The following is a 22569-nucleotide window of genomic DNA, read 5'->3' as shown; positions in this document are numbered from 1 at the left end:
CTGCAGCCTCTGGATGTCCTGTTGATGTTGCAGCACCAGCAAACAAGTTTCTACCCGAGCTCACTCTCCTCTACCAACTTATACATGGTATCCATGAGCTCCCCGTCCATAAGGAGATCTTCAGGAACTTTACAGTTGAATGTTCACTTCTCTATAGCCTTTACCTCTCTTGATCTTGATATTTTATTTGAATAGACATACCCATGCGCCTTTACAATCAAAACACCCAGTGGTGTTAATGTATGCACGAGTACGTCTGAAAATGAATGTTTGGCTGCTTTTACCCGTTAAGTTTTATTCTTCTGCTACTTTAAGATTATCTAGCTATTGAACTGAGGCACATTGCCACTGAACTATTATTTAATCGGCACGTTTATTGCATGCTGTTTGAATTTTAAATACACTTTATATTATTGTTGTGTTCTTGTTGCACTCTTTCACAGATACACAGTGAAAAGCCTTCACTGGTGCCTGACTAACCCTGTCACGTTAACATCAGACGGATCGTTTTAGTATCAGAACGATTCAAACCAAATTGCTTTCGAGACAAGTCTGTTTTCAGAAGCTTTCTGCTTAACGTTGCTCTAGTTTCTCCTAGCTGCTAAAAGGACACACTCCAACCATTGAGTGAAATAATTCTGGTTTTCACAGCTGTTCATGACCTCGTTTTTTGAGTTATGTTCATTTTCTTCTGTGATGAACTGGTTTTAAGTTTTGATTTAGTTTAGTTTTAGCATGTTTACACATCAGAAAATGTTTCAGCCCACAGCTGCTGTGCTAAACTGTCATTAGACTGAGAACTTTGGTTTAGCTCATTCTGTTTTCATTTGTGGTAACACCAATTTAGGACAATTTGGGACTTCTTTGCCTTGATTTCTTTCTGTTTTTATCTGTCACTATCCGTTCGACCAATGTTAAATAAAGAGTTGTTTTTTCTCTTGTAAAATGTATTCTCGATAAAAAATAAAATTTATTATTGATCAATTTTAAATTTAAAACCGTGATTGTTCTTTATTTTCTCCGTATTGGTAATAATAAATATTCTGTTATATATAATATATATCTTTGTAATTTTCCTGTACAAATCGTTGGTCGTTATAAAATATTTCACTTTAATATGTCACACAGGAGATACACACAGTTATATTTGATTTATGGGATATATCAGTGCACCATTTCTCAGAACTACAAGTTGCCCACGTCACAGCTGAGCTTCAGACGGCAGGATTTAGAGTCTGATTTCCTGATATTTGGACATCTTGCCTGGATTGGATAACAGCAACGTGACTGCCACTGACTTGCAACGTGGATATGTCATCTTTACAAGCCTGGAGGAGCTTCTGCTGTGTGGTGAAGTTGCTAATGCTAACAGTTAGCTTTAACTAGCCAGAGGTCTGCTGCTGAATCCCGGACAGCAGCCTTTCCTGTCGTGAGTCAAGATGGGTGAGTCCACTAAATGAGTGCTTAAGGTGTTGTGAGGATTTTAGGGTTAGGATCAAATTTTTTCAGAAGCTAATGCAGGAGATAGGTGTAGGAGACTATTTTTATGTTCAGCCTGCATGAAAAACTCAGAGTTATAATCAGAAATAATCGATTAATATGTTTTATTTGTCAACCACACCTTTATGGCAGTAAAAAAAAATGGGAGCTCACATGATCCATTCATGCAACATTTAACTTTATTTTTGTTGCATGTTGTTTATTTTTGTTTTCATCTCAAGTATTTTAACCTCCTGATACCTGAATTTGTATTTGGTTTGATTTAAAAGAATAACAGTTCTAGCCATTACAGATTGCTCCACTCTCAGAAATGTGGAAAAAATAATCTAATAAAAAACTTTGACAAAGGCAGCAGGAGTTGTTGTGCACCATGTTTCCAGATTTGACCAGAATGTCTCGGACAAGTTGACCCACATTTCTCCATAAATCTGTCTCCTCCTGATTGATCCCATATCACCTCTTCTACATGTGTGACTTCTTATGCTCCCATCTTTGAAATCACCACTAAAACACAACGTCATCCTTTTGACCGTTTTTACTTCATTACCAGCAGCCTGCGACCAGATTATACTCCACCTTTTATTCATTTAGTGCGCAGATGCACACGCGTAATCACACTCGGGCTCTCCCCAGGGAAGGTTAGTCCAATGGGTCGTGGTGGTGTTAGTGTCCACCTGCTCCTTGAAAAAACTGCACACATGATGGCATAATGAAATGACGCAGAGCTAACGAGACGGGCCAAGTTTGCTTCTCCACCACCAGAGCCCACCCCACACGGGGCTCTTCATCATCTCCCCTCTGCCAGGATCTTGCTGAACCATAAAGACAACTACGCTACCTGCCTCTCAGACTCAAACTTGTGCCATGTTGCTGTCTGCTTAAATCTCCCTTTTCTCCTCTGCCTACCCATCCCCTACTTGGTACGTTTAGGTTCTGTCTCCTGTGTGTTTTCCATCAGGCAGTAATAATGTACATGTTGTTTGTCCATTTAGACTAGACATGGCTGTCTTTAAGGTAAACTCCTAACTTCCCTGTCCTGGCTGTTCGCCAGATGTCCACTGCCTCCTGTGACGCAGTGCCCTTCAGCCTGAAAACTCACCACACCGTGACTTAGCTGAGATCAAAGAGCCATTTACCTTCAAGTGTGAGAAAATGACAGAACCGGACAAAGTGCCCGATTTTCTGAGAAATATCCAAGCGGGCATAAGGAGGTTACGCTAACTTAATACGTTCTGGTGTCTGCGTGTTTCCTTCAGGGAGCAAAGCTCAAATATAATCACTGAGAGACTTGATGTATTATTGAGGCTGAGCACTCAGCAGGAATTTGGTGAAAAGTGAATTCCGTACATAAAGCAGAGAATGTGGATGGGGAGGATTGAAAGAAGAAGGAAAAGAATCGGTGAGCTCAAAGTGGGCCACAGAAGCTGCCATGTGCGCGGGTGCAGCCGTGAAATCAGCCTGATCCAATAGATTCTGTTTATCTGGCACCACTACAAGTGAAAGCAATTGGAAATCTGGGAGAGATTTGGAGAAGGCTGTGATTCACGGAAAGGAGGAAGAGGAGGGGCAATGAGGAAAAAAATAAGGTAATACTGTCTGCTCTACATTCTGGCTAAGCAGGCATTTGTTCAGAACAGCCCTTAACAAGGTTAATTGAGATTTTTCTCCACAGGCATCTTTTTACAGTAAAACTCCCAAGCCTTGCTTTCTATTTATTTAATTTTTTGTGTATTCCCTCTCAGCAATGTACCTGCTGCTGCTGCTGCCCCTCTTCATATCTGCGTCTCCATGCTAACACTCTGCTTTTGGCTCATTATCTCTCCCAGGCTCCAAATGCAGCTGTTTAGTCTAGTCCACATCAAACAGTTTGTTTTTATAGTATAAAACACACACACACACAGAGGTATAGCAAATATATATTTTTTTCTTCTTCTGGCTCTTGGAGCGTACTGACGCTTTTTTCCTCCTCTCCTCCCTATCTTATCCCAAGGCTCTTTGTCTGTCTTTTGATGTACGGCACTTCTGCATTTTTTCTGGAAACTGGAAATGATTAAAAATGGACCTGGTCAGTTGGTCTCTCAACGCGATTGACAACATTTTTTCAACGATGATAACGGGAGAAGGGGCTCCCAGATGCCCCTCTGGGACAGAGCCAGCTGGGCATATCATGGACTCCTGGAAACAGTGGAACCTGATTTGCCCCTCAACTGTCTGTAGAGAATTCTGAAGACGTCTGGATATTCGTGGTGTTGGTGTCAGTTTTCTTGCTGTTTGGCCTGAGTGGTTACCTGGCTTACCAGAAAATTAATGAGCTGTTGAGGAATATTGGCTCAATCCCGGAGCTCAGGGATGGATTACACTGCGCTGTGAATGCAAAAACTCATATAATTGTCGAGATGAGTCGTAAGCTTGGAACTTTGGCTGAGATTCAGACTCTGGCACAGAAGGTGGATTTGATCAAGGAGAAAGTAGACATATCAGCATGGATTGGGATAGATTAATTACGCCATTATTGGATTTAGAGAGGCTGAGGACCAACGGAACTTTAAGACAGAGAGGAAATTATCTCTGTCTGGCCCCAAAACAAGTTCTTATCTGAATCTGGTGCCCTTGAGCCTGTGAGGCTGAAGTGATAACTCCCCCTCAGAAGAAATGTGGAATGCTTCCGTCGCCATGGCAACTCTGTCTCCATATCCCAGCCTGGACGGGACTGCGAACGGTGAAGGCCGTTGAATCGTTTCCAGGAGTCACTGTGCTTTCTAACCCAACTACCTCCCTCCCCTGTCCAAACGGAGGTGACGAGCGCTGCTTATTGCGGCTGTATGCACTGATGTGTGGAGAGTCCCCACCTAGTGGACACTTTTGTTGTGTAATGTCTGAAGTCTGTTGCATTTCTGTCTGAGGTGTTTTTTGCATAGCAAAGCTACCCTCCCTGTGGAGGGTCAACTGTACATTGTTCTTCCTCTAAAGAATTGGTGAGACAGTTTGGGAATGCCAAAAGTCAGATGAGAAAGTCGATACTGCTTACAGATTGCTGCCCTGATGTTGATGATGTGGTTCATATCTCTTATTTTGTTGGGCTGCCTACCAGATGACTTAAACATAGTTTAGTAAGCACATGTGAAGCTTCAGAGGCTAACCTGTGTCCAACAGAACTTCTGTGTCTCTGTGTTTCCAGAGCTCATTTTGGACACACATAGATTATCAGAGCAGAGCGATGAGCTAACGACTAGTAAAAGTAGATTCATATGGGAATGTAGAGCTGCCACCCATGCAAAATAAAATTTGTGGGATATCACCATGTAACTTGATAATTTTATTCTACATCCTTAATATATGTAAGACTATTATGTTGTAATGTGAATGCCCCATCAGAGGAGAGCTTAACACGGCAGAATATGGAGTCTTCTTTGGACATCTCACCTCAGATCGGATAACAGAAACGCTACTTTACCGCTGACTGTTTGCTTTGCAACATTGATGGTTGTCTTGATGTTGTCAATGGTTGTCTTCTACTAGCCAAGATGATCTCTGACGTTTCCTGGACGCTAAACCAGCAACAGCCTTCCCCGTCATGAGTCAAGATGGGTGTGTCCATGAATGTTAAGTGACAGTGTGATGTAGATCTGTCAGGATTTTCTAATCCTAGAGTTTCACGGTCTATTTTCTACCAGAAGCTAATGCAGGAGATAGGTGTAGGAGACTGTTTTCATGTTCAGCCTGCATGAAAAAATCAGACTTATTGTAATCAGAAGTAAGATTTAGAAAAAAAAAGGTTTCTCAGTGTTTAATTTTTCTAAGTAGTTCATATCTAAAGTGTTTTTTAGACTTACACTAATATCTTTTTATAGTAAAGTTATTTGGGAAGTTCGACTATATATTTTGGACAGGAAGTGTAACACTGTTAGCTAGTATTCATGCAAATAGCTACACCTTGAAATGATTCCGTAAAAAAAATTTAATGCGATATTAATGTTAGAATACTGATAAAATGACATATTTCAAGAACTAGATTTTTGGGGAATTAAGCTGTTTTAGGTGATAACTAATGTTGGTCTCTGTCCCACTAGATCTAGCCGTTTGATTATAATTTGATCAGAATTTAACTGAGATTTATAAAAGATGAGGATCAACTTTGTGACCTTTCCATAGATACCCACTTTAAAAGCCCTGAGCTGTTGCTTCGAGGGTTCTATGCTGCGATGCATTGATCTACACTATGTTAAAAACATGTGGAACCTCTGCTATTAGTTGTCTCAACTGAGGTCATCTATCAGCTTTTGAGCAGTTTCTTGTCTTTTTCCAGGTTTTCTTATAAATGGCGTATATTTGTATAGCGCCTTCTTAGGGTTCTACAACCCCCCAAGGTGCTTCATAACAGTCAATCACACGCTAGTGGGGATGAACTACAATGTAGCCTCGGCTGCACATAAGTTGTAGCTTAGCATTTAGAGGAATAAATATTCTCAATAAACGTTTGACAATGAATCAACTTACCAAAATATTGTAGAAAAATAAAACCAACTCTAAAGACTCAGCAGGAGTTCATTCACTTTGCCTCATGTGGCTGGGCTTTATTTATTAAAGGGGCCATATAATGGGAAATCTCTCCTAGAAGCTAGCGTCTGCTCTGAGACCCGTCTCCTCTGGCCAGCACAGGATAGGTGGCTTAGGCGACTGATGTCATGTAACAGATTTAGTCCAGTGGTTAAACCCTATATCAACAACTGATTCACCTAAGACGCTGCTGTAGGTGGGTTTTGTTGGAGCGGGTGTGGGCGGAGTTTCACTGAAACAAAACGTTTTATTTCCAGGTATAAATTCAAGCTGTCAAAAATAACTTGTGTTTAAGATATATGCCATCTCAATAGTGCCAGTGGTAATATTTTATCATCTACTGTACCTACCTTTGCTCACAAACGTTTAAAATGGCATATGGAACCACAGTTGTGTGTGTGTTTGTGTGTAAATTTGTTTTGTAAACCAAAAGTCAAGAATTTTTCTTTCATGTCTCCCAGTTTTGATTTATTGTGACTTTTTGATTTTTATTACGGAGCTTATGAACAATGTCATCTTCAGTTAGGAAATCATTTCAATAACAATAAGGATCCATCACTTTAATACATCTCGTTACAAAATAACGAAAAAAGGTGCATTTGATTATCATTTTGAGTGAACAACGATGCAACAAATAAAATCAAATAATAAAAAAAGCACAATCAAAAAATAAAACATTTAATCAGTAAGTAGATCATAAATGTACTCTTTCTAACATTCCGGGCGTAATTTCCATAAATCTCTCACGTACGTATGATACATTCATTTCTCTGTTTGGCCCATCCTGCGGCCAACGTTTACTCCTCTGTAACCCGACCAACAGGACACGGCGAGTGGGAAACACATTTTTTTCTCTCTCTCCAATAATTAACAAGATGTTTAAAGTAGAAATGTTTTATACTTTACTCAACATAAGGACTTGCTGTATTATTTACAGTATTATTTACAATATATACTGTAAAACTGTAAATCAGGTGAGATTAAAAAAAGGCACAAGTTTCCCTTTTTTAAATACATGTAAACATCTTGTCAAAAAAAGCATGCAATTACATTTCATTTTACAAAAAAGGATATCATTTTAGACAAAGTACTTAAATAATTGTTTTTCAGCAAAATATAATTCTCTCAAAAATACTTTCCCATTCATTCTACGTACTGTTTAGATGTTTAGTTGTAGACTTTAAAAATTAAACCAACAGATGGCAAAATAAAGAGTGAGAGATTAGCGAAATGACACAGCAAAGACTGAGTGTAACATGAAGTGTTATTGATTAGATATTGTCCTATACTTATTGCAGAGGGAAAACATAGCTGCTAAAAGTGCTAACGTTAGCATTTCCGCTCCTAATGCTAACAGAAGAGAGGAAAAAGGTCCCCATGCTAACTGATCTAATAGGTTCAGATGGTGAAGTTAACGCACCTTCATCTACCTGTTCTCTAAGAAATTAAAGTCACAAAGAAATTAAAGTCACACAATCTTAATTATTTTCTCCATTTTCGAGCTTTTGTCTCAATTCCCAAACGACTCCACACACAGAGAAGAGCTAAAAGCATGGAGCAGTGTTGTCGTTGGGAGCTCAGGCCACCATTGCAGCACGCTAGTGCCGTGCTGTGTTACTAATGTCATGTTGTTTAACTTTAGGCCAGGTCACCATGTGGAAGTTCTCTCCCTGTTATCACAGTTGCTTTAAGAAGCAAAGAATTCCTGCTAGCTGCGCTAATGCCTCATGTCACATTGTTTCCCTGCTTCTGTGCAAATCTAAGCATGATAAATAGGATGTGGCAAAATCTATTACATGTATCCAAAATATCTACGCTGAAAGAGCAGATAAACTATTCACACACTTGGGCAAAAGAAGAAAAAAAAAACATATACAAACATGGCCATACATACACACATGTAAATACACACTTACAGGGCACAATATTCACAACTCCCCCACATGTTATCTTTCCCGCCGACTGTGTTGCTTCTCAGTAGCATCATGGTAGTTTCTCACAAACATCCAGCGACCTATGGGGTGTGAGACAAAGAAAAAGTCCAGAAGACTACTGAAAATAGTCGAATTTGGGCCGAAAAATAAGATATGACTATCATTTGGGAAAAGTGAAACAATAATTGGTTTTCATCAAGCATCCATCAACCATAGAACATCTTCTGTACAACAGCTAAATAAAACATTGTTGTTAATAGCTGTACATATTTGTCTGGTATTAGCTGTAAGCACTGTGGAGTAATGCCGTTTTTTGGGTACTATGAACTTTACAGAGTATGTGTTTAAACGTTGTGTCCATATAGCGTATGTGTGAGCTGTCTACTAGTTACTGTACATGTCACGTCTCGCCTGGCTTTTGTAGAAACGAAGCACCTTAATGTAAAACGGTCAAAAACTAAACCTTTGCAGCATTTTTTTGAGGTTTTTTTATTTATTTATAAAATGCTTTTATTATTATTTCTGGGAAGAGTGTCATAAGGGCTGGTTTTGCCTCATTGCAGGTAAAAACAGACATTTGAACAGCTGCTCTGGAGATAACACAAATGACAGCTATTACTATAGACGCACCTCAGTCAAATCCATTATCAGCTGATTCCCGCTGCAATTGTTCCTGTAAATGCATTGTTTCATCCTGCAACACTTTAAAAAATTGTTTTTTTTTTGTTTGTTTCTGCAGAAAGGAAAACACTAAAACACACCATCTCTTTAAACTGTGACATTGGAGTTTTGTGTGCAAGCCTTCTTTACACTGGAGAGACATGTTAAGCTTAGGACTTTTGCATATTAGCTTTGATTGTTCCACTAAACTTTTTTATACATGTAACAAACTGTAAATGCTAATAATGACTGTTATGATCCAGATTTAAGATTCAAACTTGTAAATATTTAGCTTATGATGATATTTGTATAGCCCTTTGGGATATCCTGTGGTGTGAAAATCCTGTGCCACTGCTTTGCGCTGCAGTATTGCTGCTACACTGCAAAGCTAAAATTAGTATTGGCATATTTATTTCCTAGTGCTGTTATTTTTTTAAGTCTGCATAAGCTGGATTTAATATATTTGCAAAAATCTTTTGCTAGATTTGTAAGCAATTTGGATTTTTATGCATGTGAAGTGCATGTGGACAGAAGTGTATCAATTTTCCTCTTCTGTAAATGAAACCTATGTACCTAATGCATTCAAAGTGACTTATGGCTTAATCTCCTTAGAAAATACTGTTATCTTTGGGGCTGGGTTGCATGGGTGTACATCTGGTCTCTTTTGTCACAAGTCGTGCGCAACTTCTCCAACGATTCACAGCTCTGCAAAGCTTACGATGTCTTCGGGGTCAAATCCATCTATCTCCACATCACCAAACCTTTGCCATCCTAGACGAGGACGTTGGCATACAGGGCGACAGGGCAAGGGCCATCAGGTCAGGCCTTTCTTGCACTTTTTATTCCTTTCCCGTTCTTCATTATCCTCTCTTACAGTTTTGATTTTCATTTTTTTTTTCTCTAAATGCCACTTCCAGTGTCAGCTGAGTCACTTCTTGTGGAAAAAGATGGTATGAGTGAGACCCGACTCCACCTTTGGTATCTGGTCGCTAATGATCTCCACCAACATTTCAGGGAATTCCACTTTCAAGGCCTGTGACTCACGAAAGGTGTAGAAACAGAAGTCCAACAAGTTCCCCACGAGCTGCACACCAAAAAAACATAAATGTTATTTCATTTACTTTTTTATATTACATTTTGACACATTTCATGATACTACACCACAACAATTGCATTTGGTTGGTGTGGAACTAGGACTGTGCAACGATAAACATTTGTATTTTAATTTGTCTCTAAACAACCACAAAAGAAAATGTCTTCAACAATAACACATAGCATTAAAATCCTTTAGTCACATGCTGCTTTGTAAGCATGCCCTGGTTATGTTTCGTCTTCTGAATGATGAACACTCCCACCACTTTCCAAAGGCCAAACTCACAAGCGTCGTGTTTTAAAAAACAGAGCAGGTAAAGATGTGTAGAATAAACAGCAAAAGAGTCTCTAAGATAGCATCCAGGGATATGTTTTTACAGTTCTCCGGTGTCTGTGCCAGATCGGCTCGGGGTCCTGTGCAGGGGCGGATTTAGGACTGAAGAAGATCCGGGCTTAACACACGCGCGCACACACACACTCGTAGCACGCACTAGTCTTTTCATAAAACATTCGGGGCTTGAGCCCAAGTAGCCGGGCCTAACGCCGCCCCTGGTCCTGTGTCTGCAAATTATGTCACAGTAGATGATTGGCTGAACGTAATTCAATTCAATTCAAGTTTATTTATATAGCGCCAAATCACAACAAGAGTCGTATCAAGGCACTTCACATAATAAACATTCCAATTCACAGTTCATTAAGCCAATCAGAAATAATGTTTCCTATATAAGGAACCCAGCAAATTGCATCAAGTCACTGACGTAAGACTTACGGAAGTTACGATACCACGTAAAAGTTACGTTAGCATGTTGACGATGAAGATTTTGATTGGTCAGAACAAATTTAAGGTTGTAGTCTTAGTGGTTGTAGTCTTGTAGTCCGAAAATCAACACTTTTCTGAGAAAATATGTTTGAATTTCCAAAGAAAATGTAAAGATATCAACTGATAACCGGTGACCCTCGAAAGCTCTTGATTTTGATGAAATGGGGCTAAATAGAATACAAGAACTTTATTGAAAAGACACCAAGCAACATTTTGAATGAATGAATGAATGAATGAATGTATTTACATAGCAACTAAGGAAATATACAGATGGATTCCACATTTATACAAACAGATGTGTCTTCACATAAGAACTGTTGTCTTTTTTGGCACTCTGATGTTAGTCTCATGTAGTTTCACATTTTTTACAAAACAAAGATAATATGGTGTTTTATTAACAAATTACACTTATCAAAAAACATTTAGGTGGTAACAAACTAGAATTTATGAACAAAACTGCTGATGCTTTTCTAAAATGTATGTATGAAAGCCGAGTGGATTTGCCATAATGTGACGTCATCAGCAAGCGCAGGACCCCAAGCAGATCTGGTACCGACACCGAACAGCAATAATCCTAAAAACATACCATTTTATGTGCACTAATTTCCTGCCTTTTTTTTTTTTTACATATTTGTTCAAGATTTTTTCAAGATCAAGAAGAAAACCTAGTTAAGCTGTTTGGTTTCCACATTTGCTAATATGGTTTATTTTTCTTAAGTTAGAATAATCTTATGGTCAATATAAAACATGTTTATGAAGTTCTTTGCACTAAATCCCTCTCACAAAAAGCAATTGCAGCAGTTTTATTCTTGACAATTTCAGTACCTTCCAGAATGACCTGATTCAGGGCTCTATCACTTTAAGAAAACAAGCTGGAGGTGTCACGCCCACTAATCCCTCCACTCAGGCTGCAATAAGCTGAGAAGCTCCGATACGTGGGATGGGTTTGGAGTAGTTGCTCCTTCATTAGCTCTCTCTTGAATATGAGATGGTTATATTCTAATTTCCCCATTTGTGACATCACAATCTGGGCATTTTTAAAACTGCTTGTTTTAGATACAAAACCAAACGCTGAAAAAATTATTGGAAGAATGGGTTTTTTCACACAGGGTTTAAAGAGGAAGTAGAGACCCACAAAGGAATGCAAAAATGAGTTTTGTATAATATAGACGTTGACAAAACTGTTGTTACCCTTCAGTCAATGAAAGAAACCCCCACAATGGTCACAGAAATAATGTCAATCTGACAAAAATTATAAATAACAATTCAATGAAATTTAACTAATGGGAGTCAGACATTGCTTTTCAACCATACTTCAACAGAATTATAAAAAATATATTAAAAATTAACTCCTGGAACAGGCCTGGACAAAAAAGATGGTACCCCTAACTCAATATTTTGTTGCACAACGTTTTCATTCACTGCAATCAAACAATTCCTGTAATTGTCAATGACTCTGCACCTCTCAGCAGGTATTTTGGCCCTCCCCTCCTGAGCAAATTGCTCCAGTTGACTCACAGACACTGATGCTCCTTCAGCTTGAATTTCCCCTTTATCTCTTTAGAGGTTTCTCTGGGCTCTTTTCTTGCCATTCAGGTTATTCTTTGATTGTTCATCAATTTTCCTCCCGTGGCTACTGTAACGTCACAAATGGCCTGATTTTGAGATCCCACAGGTCAAATGCACAGCCAGGTCAACTTACCCTGGCTATGACACATCCTACAATCTTTCCCCTCACAGGAGACTCGAAGTCTGCATGTAGTCCCTTTAATCAGAGCCTACTTCCTCACACCAGCTGGACTGCAGAGATAATAAAACATAAACAATAAACATTTTCTCCTCCAAGGTCCATCACAGAGGAACTATTTAAAATAAACTCTTTTATTCCCAGATGAAGAAGGAAAAAATAATTTATAATTAAGGATAATCATTAAATATTGCCATTTATAATTATAAATAATGAAATGTTTCATTAATCTGTGCTCAATGATGGTTATAGTATGTTTACTTGACAAGGTCATAACATTTGCACTCACAAGTAAAGTAGTTAAGTTAATGCATGACACATAAGTTAACCTTGAGGTCGGGTTCTCATCTAGCTGCTTGAGTGCCGTCTCTATCAGGTATATGACTGCGACAGGCATGTTGTAGCATATGCTAGTAAGCTTTTGTCCGGTCCTCAGTTAAAATACTCTTGACTGTGAAAAAGCTTTGCTTTCCACCATGTGGGCAGTTAAACACTTTTCCAGCTACATTGGTGGACAGAAAATCATTATTGAAACTCAACATCAGCCAGTGACCTTCCTTAACAGTCAACGCATCAGAGATGGTGTGGTGACCAACGCACGCATTGCGTCATGGCTGCTTGCTCTTCAGAGCTTCGACATTGAAGTACGCTACGCGCAGAATCGCCGTAGTCCTCTTGGCATGGGTCTGGCTGCGTGCCAGCATTGCGCTGACGACACTGTCGCGTCGGTCCTACCGGCTAACCCTCCCCAGACTCTGCTGAACCCCAACGACCACTACTTCGACCAGGCTCTCTGTGTGGACTTGCCAACTGTGTATGTTGATGGCAGTTCCTTTCGACACTGCGCTGAACCTCGTTCAGGCGTGGGTGTTGTTTGGTTACACGTTAACCGGAAAGACTCTTGAGTGTTACCAGTTAGGTCCTAAGACCTCACAGTTTGCAGAAGTGGCTGGGATCTTGATAGTGCTACAACTTGCTGCTGACCGTGGTGTCCACAAGCTGGTGATCTGCACAGACTCAGACTGCACGCATCTCAGTTTAATTTGTCATCTACCTTCATGGAAAAGTAACGGGTTCTTAACCTCTAACCGGAAGTCTAAACATCAAGAGCTCTTCATGGCTTGTGATGCCTTAGCGACATCACATGACATGCAGATCTATTGGTGTAATGTCAAAGGTCATTCTTGTGCACCTGGAACTGATAAGGATCTGAACGATCTTGCAGACTCTCTTGCCAAACAAGGTGCAGCTGTTGGTACCCCATGGTCCTTCAACCCCTTGTGGCTCCCTGACGATGTGTCTTCTCGGTCAGACCCACCCCGCGTGTGTGTCGTGACCCGAGCTCAGGCCGCTAACGTGTCCATCACTCAACCATCTGATAGCTTTGTGTCTGTTCAACCTGTCTTTTCTGAAAATGACCTTGGCAGTCTCCAGTTCCAGGACCCTGCTATCAGCAGGATGATCCTGTACCTTTCTGACCCGACAGCTCATCTGCCTTCTTCTGTCGAGCTTGACTCCGTTCCTGAGCTCAGTGCTGTCTTTCAGGTTTGTGTCATGCTGATGGCTAGAGTAATTAGTCAGTTCTAGAGCAAGCTTCAGACTGGCCATCTTTAGCACCTCTTTAACCGGAAGGATTTTGACACGTCGTCAAAACCTTTAACCTTTTTCGCACCTGCAAAGCTGAAACAACAAGATAATTCCTGCAGAACAAAGTTGACACAATAATTTTTTTAAGAAGCTCAGTTTCATCCATCTGTCGTGACCCGAGAGACATCTCCGGACTGAAAGAACCGGCACCTCGGTCCTCTACAGCCCTCCGGTGCCAGCGGTCATTCGAACTCTCACTTTCGGATCCACCAAGAGGGTCTCTTAATCCGGGTACAGTAGACACACAGATAGCGTCTGAATGTGGTTCTGATAATAACACCTGTATAGTTTATTTGCAAACTAAATTCTTTCCATCCAGAACTCAGCTCTGAGAACAGAGATTCTGAATACAATATTCACACATAGGTTCCAGACACCATCTTAGTTCACATCCACTCACAGTAAATAATAGTTTAAACCATTTGTCAACTCTTAAGTGTTTGTAAAATAAATTCTTACTTTGTTTATAAACCTGACTGTCTCTTGAATCAAAACAAAGTGTGTACGATCCCTTAATAATTAAAATAATCTTAGAATCTTCTGACTAAAACAAAAAGACCAAGCAGGTGATAATCTAGTTAGAGTATCACCACTTATTGGTCACAAGTAGTAGTAATAATATAAATAGCTTTTCAAGCAATTTACTTAATCCAATTTACCTTCTATTATCATTAAACTACGTTCAGGGAGGTTGGCTACAGTCCCATGGATCTTATATTTCTCAATAATATGTGCAGCTGTAGTCACAGGAAAATCAAGCTGCTTAGAGATGGTCTTATAGCCTTTACCTTTAACGTGCTTCTCTATAATTCTTTGTCTAACATCTTGAGACAAATAATTCCTTCACTTCCTCTGGTTCATGTTGAGTGTGGTACACACCACATCACCAAACAACACAGTGACTACCTGAAGCCTTAAATATAGGCCCACTGACTGATTACAGGATTGTAGACACCTGTGATGCTAATTAGTGGACACACCTTGAATTAACATAACCTTTTGGTCACATTATCAGTCTTTTCTAGGGGTAACATCTTTTTTGTCCAGCTCTGTTCCATGAGTTTATTTTTTATTAAGAATTCCATTGAAGCATGGTTGACTTTCATTGGTTAAATTTCATGGAACATGTATTCATTACTACTTTTATCAGATTCAAGTTATTTCTGTGACCATTGTGGGGGTTTCTTTCACTGACCAAAGGGTAGCAACAATTTTGTCTATGTCTGTAAAATTTAGACTAACTCAGTGATTAGTCAGGCTAAATGATACGAGTTTCCAGTAGTTAAAATAAAGATTTTGATTGTTCCAATAACTGAGCAAAATTAAAAGGACCCTCCACCCCCCTCCAGTTGTCAATACCTGAGGGAAACACTTGATTTCTTCTTCTTGCAGCAGAACAATATTTTTCCTTTACTTTTCTTTTTAAAGAAAGGTCATCCACTCAGCACTAACCCTCATTACTTAGTAGTAAGGGCTAATTAATTCGGACCAGTCATTTCTGTAACCTCTCTCGCTGATCCTCACCTTAAAGGCTTTGCTCTCGCTGAACCCATGCACAGAAAAGTAGCTGTCATTTAGCACATTTCCCACAGTGACCACTCAGTACTCTGATCCAATAAACTGAAAGCTGTTATTGATTCTCTTCTGTTCCACTCACCAATACAGCCTCTTCCAAAATAACTTCCTACCCTCAGGGAAAGAGTGGGATGCAATTATCCCTATTGCAAACCACACAGCTCGATTGAACCACTAAGTAAAGCATTAACCAAATCCACTATGCTGCCATTTTACCATGTCAACATTTCCTATGAAATGCGAGTCGACACCTCAATGTGAGAGGGTAGGGAGGCGACGCAAGGAAGCCTGCTTCTTATTGCATGCAGTTTGAAGATACATACATCGTGCATGGCGTCCAGCAGCTTGGTGAGCTGGAAGAAGCGCTGCCAGGTTTGGCCTGAGTTATTGGTCGCTTTCCCAACAGAACGTCGGAGCTCCTTGATGTAATTAACCCTCATCTCCTCGAACGCTGCCTGGTTCTTCAGACCCTCTTTGGGAACTGAAAAACAAAATTCCCACATCACAGTCAAAACACACAGCCTTTATTGTTGTGATATGATTGTTTTATGCCATGTTCAGTGCTTTGGATCACCTTTGCAGATGCAGAAAGTGCTACATAAATCAACTTAAATTAAATACTATTCATGTAGCTGTAAAATATTTTCTACATCGTTTTAGATGATTTACTCTAAAACTTGTTTTCACTGTAAACACAGAAATAGAGTCTTGATTAGGTTAGTGAAGACATGAATGCATGACACATTATGAAACAGTTAAGGTGAAACTGTTATGACTTTTTTGTCCTCACCGACATTGCTGTAAATAACTCAGGAAGTTCATTTATAAGCCAATGTTTTCTTTGCTTTTAAATAAATGCCACCAACTTTTTATCTTTCAGACATCACTGAGCAGAGTCTTTCAGGCCAAGGTTCACAGGTTTGAGATTCATATTTTTTATGAAAATTTTCAATTTAAATGAAACACACAGTAAGAATAGTTACTGTTTAATCCACATTATAAATCCAAAATAACATACATGTAGCATGAAGTTAAGCAGGATAACATGAAAGGATCAGGGAAAACTAAAAGGGACCCAAAATAAATGGTGAAAGGGAACAATAAAAAACAAGTGAACAGAAATTACGTGTCAAAGTGGGGAAAAAAACAGACACCCCCCTTCACTGTGATGTAAGACAACCGATATGCTCGCCATAACCTTTTAGAACCTGACTGGACTGGTGCCAATTTGGTATGAAAAGATTTTCTCCAATGATCCTACCATGAAAGACCGAGGTTGTGCCATGTCCAGCATGGCATTGATGCTGATAGAGGTTGTTGCTTTGTTGACATACAGGTAAAAGTGGAAAATTTAGAATATGGTGCAAAAATTCATTTATGTGAGTACTTCAATCTAAAAGATGTTGGTACCCTTCGGTCAATGAAAGAAAACCCCACAATAGTTACAGAAAAAACTAGAATCCGACCAAAATAACAATAAATAAAAATTCTAAGAAATTTGACCAATGACATTCAGAAATTGCTTTCAACCATGCATCACCTAAATTATATATATATATATATATATATATATATATATATATATATATATATATATATATATATTTCCATATATATCTATATATATCAATATATATATATATATATATATATATATATATATATATATATATATATATATAAAGTCATGGAACAGGCCTGGACAAAAATGTTACCCCTAACTTAAAGGTATAGCAAAGGATCTTTTTCTTCCAGGTGGATCATCTGACCCATTGGTCCGCTTAACTGTCAATCATTCTGTTGAACCATTCACACAAGGCCGTTGTCGTATGTCATTGTACGTTGCTGGGTAGTTTTCACTTCTTGCGCATGAGCAAAGCGAAGGCTGGGCTATGTCGCCGGTTATTTCTGCTCAACAGGTAAGCTAAAGTTTGGCATACTATTTGGAGAAATTCATTTCAGAATGCTGCTAGAATAAGAAGTTGGCTGCAAGGGCAGCAGCTACTTGTAACAAGGATAACTGGGTGCTCTTTCTCATGTGCATTTTTTTTTCCAAAACGAGGAGTGGGCGGTTCTTTCCTGAAATTCGGAAACATCCTCCGCTATACCTTTGGTATTTTGTTGCACAACCTTTTAAGGCAATCACTGCAATCAAATGGTTCCTGTAACTGGATGAGACTCTCAGCAGGTATTTTGGCCCACTCCTCATGAGCAAACTGCTCCAGTTGTATCAGGTACAGCATGTTTCAGCTCCTTGCAAAGATCTTCAATAGGACTGAGGTCAGAGCTCATAGAAGACCACTTTAGAATAGTATAATGTTTTCCTCTTAGACATTCTTGGGTGTTTTTGGGTCATTGTCCTGCTGCAAGACCCAGCTTTCTGACACTGGCCAGCACATTTCTCTCTAGAATCCCTTGATAGTCTGGAGATGTCTGCACAGATTCAAGACACCTTGTGCCAGTTGCAGCAAAGCAACATTGGCTATACTTCCTGAGGGCTCTCAGGAAGATCAGCCTGCCACAAAAACTGCTGGTGTGGTTTTATCACTGCTCCATAGAGAGTGTCCTGAGTAACAGCATCCTGGTGTGGTACAGCAGCAGCTCTGCAGCTGGCAGGAAGGCCCTGCAGAGGATGTTTATGTTTATGTTTATGTATTTAGCAGATGCTTTTGTCCAAAGCGACTTACAAGTGATAATCGGCATGTTGCCCTTGAGGCTAACAACAACAATAACAACAACAACTTGACATCAGTCATGGAGAGGAGGGAACAAGGAGTGCACAGTAGAGAGGGGGGACGGGTGCAGGCAGGGTGCTAGTTAAGAAGATGCTCTCTGAAGAGCAGGGTCTCCAGGAGTTTCTCGAAAATTGAAAAGGAAGCTCCTGTTCTGGTAGTGCTTGGAAGGTCATTCCACAATTGTGGAACGATGCATGAGAAAAGTCTGGATTGTCCTGAGCGTGGTGTAGGCACTGCTAGCCGACGATCCTGCGATGACCGGAGCGGCCAGGCCGAGACGTAAGCCCGATAAGAAGAAGGATAATCAGAATTGCAGATAAAATAAACACACACCTGCTTGCCCTGGATGACACCTTCACCTAAAGGACTCAACCCACCCTGCTAACCATCTCTTCAAACTTCTTCCATCTGGTTAACAATACAGGGCAATAAAAGCATGCGCCACCAGACTGTTAAACAGCGTTTATGCAAGATCTACCACTGAACTGAATGTTGCTGCTAGGAGGTCACACTAACAGTGATTCTGCTGGACAATTAGTGCACTACAGCACCTTTACCTTTAGATACCTCAAGATTTTCATTGTCTATTTTATTTTGGTAGCTTATGCAGGAGATATGGGTGAAAGACTATTTTCATGTTCAGGCTGCATGTTTAACTCGGTGATAATCATATTGAAAAAATAAGGTTTTTTTTTTTTTTCAGAGAACCTGCTCTTTTTAAGGCCATATGGACTAAAATGTACTCCAAAACACTGATCTGAGTTACAAAGTCCTTTCTTTCAGACAATTTGACATTTTCAAAGTTTCAGGCATTTAGTGACGGATTTTCTTCACTGCTCTTCAGCAACCAACAACCCATTCTCTGCTGAAGATGTCTTGGAATCACCAAAAGGGAAACATTCACAGATTTGACAGAAAAAAAAATTCCTAAAATTGTCAATACCACGGTGCACGCTTGGTGCATTTTAGAAATGACTGCCAAGTGTTCATTTAACACGATTTGCATTAAATGGGCCAGGCCATATGTAACCACCAGTGTGTTCCTTTAATGAAAAAATGTGTAACTGAGTAAAGGGTAATTAGAGGTGTTCGGTGAATTATGCTCCAACTCCCACACAGAAGCCTTTTTTGGGGGCATTTTAATGTGCCGTCAACCCTAAGCCAATTTAGCTATTCACCACTATCATTTGCACCAATTCAAGTGGTAATTAGTTTTTGTGTTCAGCCGCTAAATTTATGAAGGGAGATTGCTAAACTGACTGCCACTGATTCAAACTTTTTAGAGGTTGTAGTGTGTAAAAATGATGAGAATGAGCAAAGAGCTTGGTCTTTATATCAATCACGCCGCGATTATAATTCATTGACCGGAAAACCATAAGTCACAGGGATTGGCTCCATGTTAGCACCTTGCTTTTTATTGCAGTATGGTGGACATTTTGGTGAATGTGAAGAATAACATCCAGCAGCTCCAGCAGGAAGATGCATCTAAATGTCTGCAGAATCATTTTGTCCAAGAGAGTTAAGTGACAGATACAGAAGGCTGCAACATTTTAAAAACTGCGGCAGCTGCTGCTTGTCACCACATTAAGAAACATATCGACTGTCAATCAGCACATCTCAAATCAGTCTGAATTCAGTCTGCAGACAGAGAAATGACAAGTAAAAATACTAAATTATGACTTTAACAACTGTATTAGTGAATGCTACCTTTTTGAAAAACCTTGCATAATGAAATATAAGAGCTTAATCAGTGAGGAATGAATATTGAGCCAAATTATTTACATCTTCATATGAGCACATTTTGCTCTATATTTTATCCTCTTACTTTTTAAAACGATTGCTTGTTGTATAAACTACAAATTTTTATATTCAGTAGGTCCTACCAAATCAAAAATAGACAGCAAAGAAATATTCAGATCCAACAAAATTATTATTCAAGAACCTATTTCGTTTTAGTCAGAGTAAATTTTTGACTTTTGACAAAAAGCTTCTATTATGAATGTTGAAATTCAAGGTATGCTTTTACAATACACGAAAATTAGTAGTGCATCCATTATTGTTTTATTTATTTATTTATTTCATAAAATGCCCCTTATTACACACCACAATACAGAAACATATTACCATCAGTGCGGGGAAAAATGTAGGAGCAGTATCTCGTTCATTCCGAGTAGGACACCACAAGATGGAACCGCCATTTTACTGAGATGACCATTCTCATTATTATGAGACATTAAACATGTTGTGATGAAATTTTCTTGTTGAAACTAAGGCTGTCACGGTAACCAGTGTAGCGATAAACCCCGGTAAAACAGGTGACAATAATAATACCTGTCTTATTTAATATATATATATATTTTCTCGGTGAATTACCGTGGCTGCGGTATGGGCGCGGTGACCCTTAACAGTCACCGTATCATCTGCTGATGTTGCCAGCGGCACATGCGCACTTTGTTGTTTACAACCAAAATTTTCTTGAAGCTAAAGCTGAAATAATGGCCAAAGGAGGAGACAGTAGCGCTCAGGACATTTATTATCCCTCAGAGAAGACATAGTCAGGAGTACGGGCATTTTTTGGATATTTGAAGAATGTCGAGGGACAGTTGATAGAAGATGGCCATCCTGTTTGCAGCACGTGCAGAAAAAGTGTCTTCGAAAGGCAGCAACGCTTCAAATCTCATGACACATCTGCATGACCATCACCCACAACTCTACAGTCAACACAAGGCAAGCTAACGTTAGCGTTTTAGCTAAAATGTGTGATCCGAGGATTTGGGTTGAGGGAGAATGCAACGAGTCGCTATATAAAGCAGCCGCAGCACCGCTACCTGCATATAAACCGTGTCGCAGACACCGCCATGTTGAAATGACGCTATGCATTACGGGGCTCCCAGGGGCAGATAAGAGTTGGTCTCTCTCCGAGAAAAATGATGAATTATGAGGACAAAATTTTCCTGATATAGGGTTTGTTATTCAAGTAAGGTTAAAAAAAAGTATCTGATTAGAAGGGTACTTGAGTACTGAGTATCATCTGATATAATATTTTTAAAATGATGACATCAAACAGACAAAAAATAAGAAGTTATGGGCAAATATGGGTATTTTAAAGACTAAAGGGGAAAAATGTAAACAAATAAACAACATAATTACAAAATAAATTTTAGGCAACTTTTAGACACAAACTGAGGACAATATTTTCCTGATATACAGGGTTTATTTAGTTGTCCGAAAATGTAACATATTTAAAAAAATACTGAGGTAATACTGAAAAACCGTGATAATTTTGGTCAAAATAACCGTGAGGTTAAATTTTCACACCGTACAACCCTAGTTGAAACAACTGTTATATGTTGTTATTACAAAAACACTTCTCAATAAAACAAAATTTATATCTTGTTTTAGCTTGAAACTGTCAACATTATGAGAGACTGATTTTTTCCCCTTGCATTGAAAGCAATATGCTTCCGTACTATAGAGACTAGCAACTGTAATTTCAAAACAGATTCTCTAACAAAGGAAATTCTAAATAAAACTTAATTAGGTAATACTTAGATGAAAAGACAATACTTAATTGATATCGACTAACAAAAATAAATATCTGTCAAGAAGCTTTCATTGTAGCCATTTGTTATTTTTAACAAAAGTGAGTAAGAACTTAGGAAAGGCATAAAAACTGATCAAAACCGAACATTTATTTGAACCAAAGTTGTTTTATATAGCAAATTTGGAAAAATTTGCTTCAGACGTTTTTTATCATGCTTCTTAAAAACGTTCTAACATAATATAGCTAAATATTTATTGTGGAGATGAATTAATAAAAGTGGTTTTCTTGCATTTGTCCGCCTTTACCATGTTTCGGACTGACAGTAACTATTTAACCGTTCGGCTGTTTGTCCTGCCAGACTTTCCTGGGTCTTCCATTCATTACTCATTCACATGTTAGCAACAGCACACTACTGGCGTGAGAGGTTATCTGCTCAATAATATCAGAGAAGGAGAAACAACCGGCTGCTACCACTTCAAATTTAGGACAAACTACAAGTCGTCCCCCCCCCCCCCCCCCCCCCAAGTCACCATTTGAAGTCATGAACAACAGCAATGGGTGTTTAGCTCAATCTTGTTTCCTATGGCAATGTTGGTTTCTAGTTCTGGTGCATGCAGATCAAGGGAGAAACCCAAGGGGAGGGGTGAGTGTCCTGTCACTGCTTTCAAAACCTAGCCTGTTTGCAGATTTGCTGTAACAGAGTTGCTTTCTCAGAGGGCACCATCTGCAGGTGGAAAAGTATATTGCACGTTAAACCA

General features: G+C 39.3%; 1 protein-coding gene across 2 annotated transcripts in view; it reads right to left on the bottom strand.

The window, feature by feature from the left end:
• Window positions 1-9380: 9380 nt before the first annotated feature.
• The window catches only part of nr3c2 (nuclear receptor subfamily 3, group C, member 2), a 150913-nt gene continuing 137724 nt past the window's right edge, over window positions 9381-22569 (bottom strand). For both annotated transcript variants that reach the window (XM_070550071.1, XM_054743648.2), the window contains exons 8-9: window positions 15856-16013; window positions 9381-9735 (exon numbers count right to left, since the gene is read on the bottom strand). In XM_070550071.1, the coding sequence (XP_070406172.1) occupies window positions 9580-9735; window positions 15856-16013 (314 nt within the window). In that variant the 3' untranslated portion in view covers window positions 9381-9579. The remainder of the gene's footprint in view (window positions 9736-15855; window positions 16014-22569) is intronic.

Source organism: Nothobranchius furzeri, chromosome 4 (assembly GCF_043380555.1).
Source record: "Nothobranchius furzeri strain GRZ-AD chromosome 4, NfurGRZ-RIMD1, whole genome shotgun sequence".
Taxonomy (NCBI): domain Eukaryota; kingdom Metazoa; phylum Chordata; class Actinopteri; order Cyprinodontiformes; family Nothobranchiidae; genus Nothobranchius; species Nothobranchius furzeri.
Note: the sequence above shows the minus strand (reverse complement) of the source record. Positions and strands in the feature narration are given on the sequence as shown.